General features: G+C 31.3%; 1 protein-coding gene across 1 annotated transcript in view; it reads right to left on the bottom strand.

Annotated features, from left to right (window-relative positions):
* The window catches only part of LOC143049571 (uncharacterized), a 51,068-nt gene that overhangs the window by 22,988 nt on the left and 13,909 nt on the right, over nt 1–14,171 (bottom strand). Inside the window, exons 5-9 of the mRNA XM_076223173.1 lie at nt 12,903–13,029; nt 11,910–12,217; nt 9,042–9,168; nt 8,049–8,356; nt 6,018–6,144 (exon numbers count right to left, since the gene is read on the bottom strand). Coding sequence (XP_076079288.1) covers nt 6,018–6,144; nt 8,049–8,356; nt 9,042–9,168; nt 11,910–12,217; nt 12,903–13,029 — 997 coding nt within the window. The remainder of the gene's footprint in view (nt 1–6,017; nt 6,145–8,048; nt 8,357–9,041; nt 9,169–11,909; nt 12,218–12,902; nt 13,030–14,171) is intronic.

Here is a 14,171-nt window from a genome sequence, read left to right as displayed (position 1 = left end):
TCAGTCACTTAAGAATGGTGTTTGCTTAATGCATAAGACATATACGTCATACATCATGAATATATCCAGGAAAAGATTAACAATAAACGTTAGGTTAATGTTTTGAAAGTGAGAGTCTAAAATAATGGGCCAAAAACTTGGAATGATACTAAAATAGGGAGGGCATTTGGAATATAAGCAAGCACTTTGGCCCTGCAAGAATTACAAACAACCAACTGCAGACCAATCAAATTGTTTTTTGCAAACAATTTTTAATGTGAAGAAAAAAAAGATAATCAAACAAAATCAAGGGAACCAGCAGGAAGAACAAATTTATTGACTTTGGCACTTATAAAATCATTTTCAGATCGGTAAAACAGTGAAAGGGCTCCAAACAATGTGCTTGTCTGCCTATTTGTATCTATATTTATGTAAATTGCCGAGTCAATTTGGTTGTTATGAATTTGTCATCTAGTGTCCAATCAAACAAAAACATTCACTTATCTTAAACCAAAACTTTACCATTTTACGTTTCTATGTTCAGCGAACCATGAAATTAAACACATGATTTTATAATGAACATGTGCACAGTACAATGTTTCAAGTGGATGCGACTACTGATATCTTAAGTGTAAACTTTAAACTACCTTTAACCTACATTATCAGGGGCAGATCCAGCCATTTTAAAAAGAGGGAGTTCCCAACCAAGAATAAAGGGGGTTCCAACCATAGGTCCCCATTCAAATGCATCAATCGTCCAAAAAAGGGGGGATCGAACCCCCGGACCCCTCCCCCTGGATCCGCCACTGATTATCAAGTTAAACCACAACTTGAACAAATATCTAAAATGTGTTCTTCTATTGAAAGGTATTGACCTCATAGATAAGACAAAATTGGAGTCAGTGTTAATGAAAATTTAGACAGTAAATATAGTATAAACTTGAGTCAAAATAAATTTAATATGGTTTATTGAATAAGAATATCGATTTTAACAATTTATAAAAAATTAAAAAAAATATAAAAAAGTGTTAGCCTATTACGTTTATTGTAGTAAATGCACATCTTTAGTTTGGGTATCTTATTTATTTCCTCACTATTTTATAGATGTTTTTGTGTTCTGATAAATTTTACTTTAAACTCTTTAAAAAAATAGTGGAATTTTGCCGCAGAGGAACGATCAAATTTCAATCAATCATAACTTTCGTTTTACTCTTAGTAGACTTATGAACTAAGACTTTTAATAGACAATAGTTTTTCAGTAATATTAATGACAGGTTTGTAAAAACAAAAATATCATATTTGATGTTGTGATAATCAGTCCAATGTCACGTGACAACAACAAAATAGTCGGAAAATAGTAAAATTTCGATACAAAATGTCCTTTTTTGAAAGTTATTTATGGAAATAGTATCAACAGAGCATTCAAATACAATGTTAGGAATAACATCTCAACGAAAAAGAACCCTGTATGGTCTATTTATGTGAGAAACAGCAATTTGTATAGCCAAACATGCTATGTGGGTGATTTGGGTCAAAATTGCTATTTTCGAGCTTTTGGGTAAAAAACGTAGCTAAACTGTGCAACTGGAGTGCATCAGCACTATAATCCCTAAAATCAATTAAAGGACAGAAAGACAAAAGTCTTGCAGCTTCAGCATCCCTTAGTTACCGATTTGTAATAGATTATCTTCACATGTATGTCTCTATTATTCTATAAACGAATATAGACAAGACAGACAATTAACTTTGTCACAAGGAAAAAAAGCATTTTCAATTTGAAATTAGAATTAAATTAAAGTCAAGTCAAGTTATTACATATTGGTATTGTTTTTTTTTAAACCGGACATTCACCCTTGCGGGATACGAACCCGGATCGCTTGATTACTAGCCTGAAATGCATCACCCTCAGCTACGGAATCAGACAGATAAATTTGATTAAATTCCTACTTATTTTCAATGTTATTTGTAAAATTTATTTTTAAATTGACCTTTTACATTCAAATATTAAATTATAATTAGATATTCAGAAAAACGTCAAAAATGCATTTTTTAACATCTCTAAAAGAACACAAAATGTGAGATGGTGTGTAAACCAGGTAAAAATAGTGGAAAGGGGAAAAAAGGGGGGGGGGGGTAATTATGATAATAATTCAAAAACAAGTAACACAAGTAGTAAGAAATGCATTTCATTTATACTATTTATATTACTACATTTAAACCTCTGGAACCACAATATGCACGTTTTTACTGATATGGGCAGAAATTCTAAGAAATAGTTGCTGAAAATTATTGACATGTTGACAATGTTCACTGTTTGTATTCGTTTTTCGTAGAAATTAATAAAAGTATAACTTTATGAACCTACATTTTATAAAGCTCAACACAAAACTGAAAGAAAAAAATCCGTAATAGACCGATTTTTGCGGTTTATAGAAACCAAACACAATATTTTCATAATTCGAGATTTCCACAATTCTAAAGTTTTTTCTGTTAAATTTTAACTGATTTTTTTAAAAACGATGATAGCTTAATTGCTTTATTTTGCCACAAAGATCAAGCCTAAAATACACAACTGGCATTTTAACGTGAAGCTGAAACTCACAGGTTAATTTAAGCCCTTGGTGATATCTGTTGATAGTCAAATGGCAAAGAACTTAAGGTTTGAATCAAAATTTTGCGCAAAAAAGTGCTTATGACCCGAATTCGGGTCATAGGAACTATAAAGAGTTAAAATTGTTATACGATGATGACTGATGTACCCATATTTTTACTATTTTATTTATTGTGTCTGTTTAGTTAACGCATCAATGTAAATATAACGGAATTTGATGAGATTGTCATTAAAGTGAGAGGGTTAGCGCTATAGAACCAGGTTTAATCCACCATTTTCTACATTTGAAAATGCCTGTACCAAGTCAGGAATATGACAGTTCTTGTCCATTCGTTTTTGATGCGTTTTGTTATTTGATTTTGCCATGTGATTATGGACTTTCCGAATTGATTTTCCACTAAGTTCAGTATTTTTGTGATTTTACTTTTTTAAACTAAGGCTTAGAACTGTTAGATGCTTCTCACATTATATATATATACTTTTGACACAAATTGTAAATCCAAGGTAAAAAGTGGACCTTTTATTACCCCTGGATAGATTGCTCATTTTGTAAACAAGGACCCTAAGACTGTTCTTGTGTGACTCAGGTAATTGTATACAGGAAATATTTAGGAATAAAAAGTTAATGTGTCTTTAAAAAGAGTTAAACTTCGCTTGATATAGGAGTGACATAGGGAATAAAATCAAGACAAGAGGAAATAGCGCATATATCAGAAAGAATTTCACCCCTTTTCTAACGTAGTATAAAAAATGCTGCCAAATTTCTACTTATTTCTGTTGAGCCAGTGAGAAAGTAATAAAAGTAATAATAATAGTAAATACTTTTATTTAAAGAGGGTAAAATCAGTTGGTACAATACTAATCTCCTCTGATGCCCTCTGAATAAATCAAAATATTCAATAATATAATATATATACATTTACATACATACTTTTATGCAAAACAAAAGGCGAAAAACATACAGAATAGGTTCATAAACATATTTTGTTAATGTCAGATGGTTATCCTTTCAAATTAGAATCACATATCACAAAGGAGTATTAATGTATAAGTGCGTAATTAGTCTTGCACATGATTATCGTAGACATTTATTTAATAAAGAACTAAAAGTTTGGGACAATAATTGTCTTTTCATACCACGTCCGAGAACAAATTTAATGAAGAAAACATTTCAATATTCCGGTATAGTTCTTTGCAAAAGTATTCCTGTTCAAATAAAAAGATAACCATCCTAATTGTTTAAATAAAGGTTTTGATGGTGTGTCATATGATTTGTTAAGAATAAACTCATCAAGATAACAGGACTAAATTTTTTATATACGCCAGACGCGCGTTTCGTCTACAAAAGACTCATCGGTGACGCTCGAATCCCAAAAAAGTTAAAAAGGCCAAATAAAGTATGATAAAGAATGATTCTGGCTGCTCTTTTTTTGCAATTTTAACATTTTTTCCATATTTAGATTACATGTTTCAGTCCATATTGTACAACAATAATCAAAAAGAGGAAGTACATAATTATCCATTATAAAAAAACATAAACCTTTTTGTGGAATATAATGCTTCAATCGATTTAGTAAACCTAGTCTAGTACTAATAACAGTACATACTTTGTTTATTTGTTGATTCCATGAAAGACAATCATCGATTATGATGCCAAGTAATTTTTCACTGTTTACATGTGATATCTTAAGTGTGAATTTGTTCTACTTAATAAGCACCGGAGAAATATGTTAAAAAATTTGTAAGGGTTCCGCGGAACCCAGTATCTGGCTTACTTTTGCTGCTAATCACATACTCAACAAAAATTATGAAAAAAATCAATAAATTTTTTCCTCTTAATACTAATACTATCTTTTGAATGTCAGAAGCTTCTGTCCAAGTTTGGTAAAAATCAAGGTTAGTTTATGAATCTTAAAATGTTTGAAAAACTTTGACTGCAGACTGTATGAAAGTAAGAAAATACGGGAAAAACGGAATTTTATTTTTACCTAATTAACTTCTGGATACTATCTTCTGATTATAAACAAGCTTCTGGACAAGTTTCGTACAATTCCAGGATAGTTTAAGAAAGTTATTAAGATTTTAAAAACTTTAACCACAGAGTTAATGTAATGTTTCCTGGCAGAAAAGAACTAAGTCCATTTATAAGTAAAATACGGAAAAAACAGAATTTTATTTTACAAAATTTACTCCTGGATACTATCTTATGAACATAAACAAGCTTCTGATCAAGTTTGGTAGAAATCCAGGATATTCAAGAAAGTTATTAAAATTTCAAAAACTTTAACCACAAAGTGAATATTTGTGGACGCCGCCGACGACACCGACAAAATTTCTGTTGCCTCAATTTTTAGGTTTCCTATACAGAAAATCGCAGTCATAATACAGTTTAACTTAAGGGTTGCTGAGAAAGCATAATTGTCGAGATAAATTTTAAAGATATTATTTTACTTTAACTTTCATTTAGCTATTAACGTACAGGCTTATTACTTTAAAAAATACTATTTGCATAACCTGCTATACAGGAGAGTACAACCACCAAATTTCATGGAACTTGTAATGTTGTTACTCTATGGATATATATCTCAAATTTTCTTTTGCCCCAGCATAACTATAGAAATATTCTCATTAAATTTGATTAATATGCAGTGTTAATAGAGACATGTTGTGAATTATTCCTTTATATACTATTTAAGTGAAAGATAAAAAAAAAAAGCCACAATCCTTTGAAAGTGCCTTCTAAACCACAAAACAACAGACCATAAGAATTGCAATTTATTTATTTCAGATTTTTTAATATGCTCATTGTGAAAAAAACTGAACTTGAAGGAAAATGTCAAGAATTAAAACATGCTCAATATCATCAACATATAAAACTTCTGTACAGACACATATATGTGTAATTTATTCAATAGTATAGTATAATTTGGTAAAACACTGCACTTCATTCCTCTGTTTAATCCAATGTATTCAATTGCTCTAATGGTGAAATCGCTTGTCATTTCTTCTGTGTTATGAATTATGTTTTATATTATGTTTATGTGAACTTTCTTTCTTCATGTTTGTTTATCAATACAATATACACATAAATATGCAGCTAGCTCCCGTCTAAATATTAATGTTAAAAGCGGTCTCTTGTGGACAGTTGTCTAATTGGCAATCCTACCACATCTTCTTTTTTATAACGTGTATGGAAATTTCAATGTGGTGACCCCATGTCATCTTATTAACACTTTGAGTGCACTGTTTGAGGCATGTTGGAAAGCAAAATGTCTGTTCCTATTCAACATTAATCAAACACACCAAATTCAACAGTGTCAATCTAAATAGCCCATTATTTGTTCCTGATAACTTTATTTGTAGAACCTACCCATGACACCGATTGTTATTTGTTACCACAAAAAGATGATACGATATTACAACCTACCTGATTGAGTGACCATTGTTGTTGGTGATGTTTCTTGTGAGTTTATTTGGGTTCTTTCTTCTATTTCACTATAACTTGACACTGCTGCTTGGTTCTCAGAAATATCTGATGAGTAATTAGGTGCTTGCTGAAATAAACAATGATATTTCTTATCATGTCAATATGGAACTGCTAATAGCTTCTGTTGGCAATTGTGTTTAAAATGTGTATGCACCTGACAAGATTCTGACTGTATCATGAACAATACATCCTCCAGTTTCTATTTTGAATGGATTGTCACATAACAAATGGAGAGGTTGTGTCATCTCTCTTTTTAAAGGTTAGTTATCCACTTATCGTATTCATCATAAAATAAATGGTTAACAACTTTCTTTGCTGTTATAAATTTGTTAGACTCAAATTTACACTTTTAAATTACAATAGTGGTAATTATTGATTTTTTTTTCAAAATGATGCTTCAAACAAACTACTTATGTCATATAATGTTTGCAGCAGGTTGTTTGGTGTAATGACATGATTACATTGACAACTCATGATTTTAATACAAAAAGAACACAATTAACTTTCATTATCGAAAATTGAGGATGTAGTTTGGTAAAATTAAATAAATTAAGAATTTAAAATTGATGCTTTAAGCTAGAAGAGTATTAGTTAAGGATCAAAATAAGCTAAAAATATTGATAGGTCATGGAACTCCTTTTCGAGATATGTGATGTATACAATATCACGGGAAAAGGCTGACTTGGACTTTTACCTTTCATTTGTATTGGTATTATTTGGGTCTCAAATAAAAAGAAAGAAAATCAAGAATGTGCTGAAATTTTGTTAGATGACCTTTTATGAGCTATTAAGTCTTATATGAAATAATAAATCGGTGTTATGGGGCAAAATATTTTACCTTGTATCGTATGAAAAAACTCTAAGGAGTCCGAACATTCCACACAAATCCCAAAACCTGAGCTAAGTATATCATTAAAGGACAATGTTCATTTTTGCTATAATTAGACTATCAATCTTGATCATATATATTTTAACAGCCCCAACGTGAGGCAAAAGAAAACGTGTTATGGAGTACACGATAAATTCTAAAGTCAGCCTTTGTTGGCTGATGACTTCAATGCACTTCAATTGTGGGTATTTCAAATACCTTAAAGCTCAAGGAAACCTATGATCACAAGTTGCAATTCAAATTTGTATATAATTGTAAGCACTTTTGTTCATTTAGAAAACCTTTTCAAGATCAAGGATTGGATAAACAATTAGCTTAGCTACATTGCTAAAAAAAAAATTTGTTCCAACAAAAAATTGGCATAATTTAGAGGTCATTACTAAGTAATTTAAATTGTAAAAAAAAAGATAATTTATTACATATTCAATAATTTAGAATATATTTTGCCGCATTAAAAACTATGAGAGAAGTTGATTACACAAAACTGGTTACCATTTGTTTGTTAATTTTGCTGAAAGTTACTAAGCTCTCAATTCTGAGAATATGAAGTAAAATTCCCCAAACAATTAATAATAATTACAGGTACACAACTTCATCATAAGTGCAATACATATGTAACGTTTCAAATCTCAGGGATAAAAACTGTAGGAATAATGGAATATAAGTACCCACTGCCTTACCACCAAACCATCTGCTAGCAAGGAAAGAAACTTGGACACATTTGACATTTTAGTCAATTTTATACAACTTAAACCTCCATTATCATCAGCTGCAGATGAAACTGCTTTAGAATTAATTTAAACAAAGACATTTAACCTTGCTTTTTTAAAACTCTCATACAAGTGTAGAATCCTTGTACGAATGATATTTGGTTAATATGTATTTTTTAAGTTTTTTTTAAACTCTGATGTGTAATTTCATTTGATTCAAAATATTGGTCATTTAAAAAAAACAACATTAGGCATCTTTCAACATACTTAACATGATATAAAAGTATCGCCTTTATGATCATTGTATCCTGTATATAAAAAAAACCTTGGTGCCTGGTCTAAATATCCAGGCCAACATTGAAATGTACTGACCCTGTCATTCAGCTGAGCATAATCTTGACATTTTGGTGTTTCTAAACTGATACCCAAATCCTCTGCCTTGCTTTTATCTTCAGTTCTGTTCTGTTCTCCATCTAAAACAGAACGGTTTCTGTCAACTACTGATGGTCTCATTGCATGGTGAACTACATGAGGTTGCTGTGTTCGATTTAATGACTGAGAAGTAGTGTCTGCATCATTGGAGATTTGTATGTCTTCTCTAGTGAATGATCTGTTTATGGCTCCTTCAGTTGTCTGAATACTTACATCTTCATTTTGATGTATTGTTAATTGCAGGAAATCTTAAATTTAGAGTTAAAATTGAGTAATTGTTAACAGAACCTATACTTGTGTACAAGTTGTATACATTTTTATTAGTTTTTATCCGACTTTATTTACGTCTATATACTAGCATGACATATAGAGGTTACCACTGCAACACGTGTTTGACGATAATTCAACACTCTAGACAATTACGTTTTAGGATGCTGATTGTAAAAAGAACACTACATGAAGGAACAATTGCAAGAATTAAAACATGTTCAATATCATCAAATAAACTACTGTGCTGACACACATGTGTAATTTATTCAAGAGAATATATTTTGGTAACACAATGCATTTCTTTCCTCTGTGGGATCAAATATATACCATTGCTCTAAGGGTGAAATCGCTTGTCATTTTATTTGTATGATGAATTCATTTTCATATGTGAACTTTTTTTTTCCTTCTCTCTTTCAATATTTTATAAATTACAACCAGATCCCGTCGGTTTCAATGTGCTGACCCAAGAACACTTTAACTGGTCTGTAGGTGGCCTGTTGAAAGGCAAAATGTCGTTTCCCATTCAACACCAATCAAACACAGGGATTTCACAGTGGAATTCTTAATAGCCCATGATTGCTTCTTGCTTATTTAATTTGTAGAACTTACCCATGACATTTATTGTTTATTTGTTACAACAAAATGGGTTATTTAGTAATCTACCTGATTGAGTGGTCATTGGTGTTGGTGTTGTTTCTTCTGAGTTTATGTAGATTCTATCTTCGATTGCGCTATAATTTGACACTGCTGTGTGATTCTCAGTAATATCTGATGAATTATTAGATGCCTCCTGAAATTGACAATGATAGTTTTAAATATATCAATATTGAACCTGTAAGACTTCATATTCTGGTAGTCACATTATGATTAAAACTTGTCGCCTGCCAACATTCTGACTGTACGAGGAACGATACATCCACCAGTTTCATGGGAGATAACAATTAGCAGATGGATATTGTTTTAGTGTTTTCCCTAAGTATTTGAAAAGTATTAATCAAAGTGACATAAACTTTATTTTTCAATGGATTGTCACTTGTCAAATGGAGAGGTTAGGCCTTTTCTCTGTTCAAAAGTTTATTTAAACTTATTTCTTCGAGATATCATATTCATCATAAAAATAAATGCTTAAACAAATTAATTGCTTTTATAATTTGTTAGACCCAAAATTCTATGTTTTGCTATAACAATGGTGGATGTTATTAATTTTTCAAAATGTCCAATGAGACAACTTTCAATCCAAAATATAAAATCACAACAATACTGAACTCCGAGGAAAATTCAAAACGGAAAGTCCCTCATCAAATTTCAAAATCAAATGATAAAATATATCAAACGAATGGACAACAACTATCATACCTGACATACATTTTCAAATGTAGAAGATGGTGGATTGAATCTGGTTGTATAGCGCCAAAGGTGTAATACCACTAAAGCATGGTACGTCACATCCGGTTTTATACGAACATAGGTAATAAAATATTCCCTTTAATTTGACAGTTGTAGGTAACTAATCCTTATATTTTATTGCAGTAAAACATTTCTGTTTCATTAACATTTGTCTTGGGTATTTCACAACACCATTATTGTTTTTATTTGGGTTTCCTATAGAATATTGTGTATAGTTGAGGTTACGTGGATAGTAAAGCATATACACCAGTTAAATAAGGGGAGACAAAGACTAATAGGGGAAATAAATGGTGGTATAACACCTAAATAAACCACTTGTACGACAGTCGCATCAATTTCCCTTAAATTGACAATGATGAGTGAACAAACTGTCACAAATAGGGGTACAACAACAACATGGACCCTACCAAAAACTATGGAGGATTTCAGGTGATCCACACGTGGCGCTCGTCGTGTTGCTCATGTTGCTCAAGTCACAATTTGTAAAAGTAAACCATTATAGGTCAAAGTACAGTTTTCAACATGGAGCATTGGCTCACACGAACAGCAAGCTTCAAAGGGGCTCAAAAAATGACTAGTGTAAAACCATTCAAACGGAAAAAAGAGCATACATATTAAAAAATAAAGGTCACAATCTCATCATAAATGGATATCTTTCAAAGCCCCAATGTGAGGCAATGGGAATCGCTTTATAAGAGTACACTATAAGCTCTTTTAAAGATAAGTCAGTCTTTCGTTTAACCAAAATGATAGCCTGCATTTCTCAGACATAAAAGTTTCAGTGAAACCATCATGACCGCAAGTTACATTCCAAATATTTATGTATTTTCAAAGCGCTTTGGTTCATGTTGAAAACTTAGACAAAATTTTTTTTTCAAGCTCACGATTTGAATAAAAAATTAACTTTGCTACAAAAATAATGTTGTTCCAACACAAATTTTGCAAAGTTGAGGGGAAATAACTTTGTACTTTAAATTGTAAAAGAAGATAACCAATGACAAATTAAATAACTTGAAATATATTAAGGCCCGATAACATTTTTTAAATGTTAAAGCAACTGTTAACCCTCACAGTGAATAATGCAAATCAATCATATCATTTTTCTTCTTCTTTTTTTTTCCTTTATGAACTCATTTTCTGTAAATGTTGTCACATTGATATTTGTTCAGCTATTTCATTCAGTCATTTTGTGACACAAACATGTAATAATGAAATTACTGTTGAATGCTATGAACCAGATCATCTTACTTGATCAAATAATTACAAAATAGAAATGCACAGCTTCAATAATATAAAATAAATGCAATCATTCTTTTGTACACAATTGGTACCATTTTGATTTATAGACTTTGCAGAAATATGACTATTTTCTTACATTCAGAAAAATATAGCAACTCTCAAACAATTCCATAAAAAACTACAAAACTTCAAAACTTGTCCAATATATGTGTGAAGGTTCAATGTATAGGGTTGAAATCTGATGGAGGAATCGATTACACGAAATAGGTACTGTTTTTATTAAATTTTGCTGAAAAAGACTGAATTCCCAAGTTTGGAAATAAAAAAAAACATGATGCATATTTCATGCTCAATGTGGGATAAAAGTATCACCTTTTATGATTAGATTTAATTTATTGTTATTACCATTCAGCCTGTCTCTTTGTAATTGTTTCCACAAATCTATGACCTCTGTTTTGTCTTACAAATGGACATTTTGAAAACCATCTTGCATGTTCTACCCAAGGAAAGAAACTTGGACACATTTGACATTTTAGTCAATTTTATACAACTTAAACCTCCATTACCAGCAGCTGCAGATGAAACTGCTTTAGAATTAATTTAAACAAAGACATTTAACCTTGCTTTTTTAAAACTCTCATACAAGTGTAGAATCCTTGTACGAATGATATTTGGTTAATATGTATTTTTTAAGTTTTTTTTAAACTCTGATGTGTAATTTCATTTGATTCAAAATATTGGTCATTTAAAAAAAACAACATTAGGCATCTTTCAACATACTTGATATGATATAAAAGTATCGCCTTTATGATCATTGTATCCTGTATATAAAAAAAACCTTGGTGCCTGGTCTAAATATCCAGGCCAACATTGAAATGTACTGACCCTGTCATTCAGCTGAGCATAATCTTGACATTTTGGTGTTTCTAAACTGATACCCAAATCCTCTGCCTTGCTTTTATCTTCAGTTCTGTTCTGTTCTCCATCTAAAACAGAACGGTTTCTGTCAACTACTGATGGTCTCATTGCATGGTGAACTACATGAGGTTGCTGTGTTCGATTTAATGACTGAGAAGTAGTGTCTGCATCATTGGAGATTTGTATGTCTTCTCTAGTGAATGATCTGTTTATGGCTCCTTCAGTTGTCTGAATACTTACATCTTCATTTTGATGTATTGTAAATTGCAGGAAATCTTAAATTTAGAGTTAAAATTGAGTAATTGTTAACAGAACCTATACTTGTATACAAGTTGTATACATTTTTATTAGTTTTTATCCGACTTTATTTACGTCTATATACTAGCATGACATATAGAGGTTACCACTGCAACACGTGTTTGACAATATTTCAACACTCTAGACAATTACGTTTTAGGATGCTGATTGTAAAAAAGAACATTACATGAAGGAACAATTGCAAGAATTAAAACATGTTCAATATCATCAAATAAACTACTGTGCTGACACACATGTGTAATTTATTCAAGAGAATATATTTTGGTAACACAATGCATTTCTTTCCTCTGTGGGATCAAATATATACCATTGCTCTAAGGGTGAAATCGCTTGTCATTTCATTTGTATGATGAATTCATTTTCATATGTGAACTTTTTTTTTCCTTCTCTCTTTCAATATTTTATAAATTACAACCAGCTCCCGTCGGTTTCAATGTGCTGACCCAAGAACACTTTGAGTGGTCTGTAGGTGGCCTGTTGAAAGGCAAAATGTCGTTCCCATTCAACACCAATCAAACACAGGGATTTCACAGTGGAATTCTTAATAGCCCATGATTGCTTCTTGCTTATTTAATTTGTAGAACTTACCCATGACATTTATTGTTTATTTGTTACAACAAAATGGGTTATTTAGTAATCTACCTGATTGAGTGGTCATTGGTGTTGGTGTTGTTTCTTCTGAGTTTATGTAGATTCTATCTTCGATTGCGCCATAATTTGACACTGCTGTGTGATTCTCAGTAATATCTGATGAATTATTAGATGCCTCCTGAAATTGACAATGATAGTTTTAAATATATCAATATTGAACCTGTAAGACTTCATATTCTGGTAGTCACATTATGATTAAAACTTGTCGCCTGCCAACATTCTGACTGTACGAGGAACGATACATCCACCAGTTTCATGGGAGATAATAATTAGCAGATGGATATTGTTTTAGTGTTTTCCCTAAGTATTTGAAAAGTATTAATCAAAGTGACATAAACTATATTTTTCAATGGATTGTCACTTGTCAAATGGAGAGGTTAGGCCTTTTCTCTTTTCAAAAGTTTATTTAAACTTATTTCTTCGAGATATCATATTCATCATAAAAATAAATGCTTAAACAAATTAATTGCTTTTATAATTTGTTAGACCCAAAATTCTATGTTTTGCTATAACAATGGTGGATGTTATTAATTTTTCAAAATGTCCAATGAGACAACTTTCCATCCAAAATATAAAATCACAACAATACTGAACTCCGAGGAAAATTCAAAACGGAAAGTCCCTCATCAAATTTCAAAATCAAATGATAAAATATATCAAACGAATGGACAACAACTATCATACCTGACATACATTTTCAAATGTAGAAGATGGTGGATTGAATCTGGTTGTATAGCGCCAAAGGTGTAATACCACTAAAGCATGGTACGTCACATCCGGTTTTATACGAACATAGGTAAAAAAATATTCCCTTTAATTTGACAGTTGTAGGTAACTAATCCTTATATTTTATTGCAGTAAAACAATTCTGTTTCATTAACATTTGTCTTGGGTATTTCACAACACCATTATTGTTTTTATTTGGGTTTCCTATAGAATATTGTGTATAGTTGAGGTTACGTGGATAGTAAAGCATATACACCAGTTAAATAAGGGGAGACAAAGACTAATAGGGGAAATAAATGGTGGTATAACACCTAAATAAACCACTTGTACGACAGTCGCATCAATTTCCCTTAAATTGACAATGATGAGTGAACAAACTGTCACAAATAGGGGTACAACAACAACATGGACCCTACCAAAAACTATGGAGGATTTCAGGTGATCCACACGTGGCGCTCGTCGTGTTGCTCATGTTGCTCAAGTCACAATTTGTAAAAGTAAACCATTATAGGTCAAAGTACAGTTTTCAACATG

This window comes from Mytilus galloprovincialis, chromosome 10 (genome assembly GCF_965363235.1).
Source record: "Mytilus galloprovincialis chromosome 10, xbMytGall1.hap1.1, whole genome shotgun sequence".
NCBI lineage: Eukaryota > Metazoa > Mollusca > Bivalvia > Mytilida > Mytilidae > Mytilus > Mytilus galloprovincialis.
Note: the sequence above shows the minus strand (reverse complement) of the source record. Positions and strands in the feature narration are given on the sequence as shown.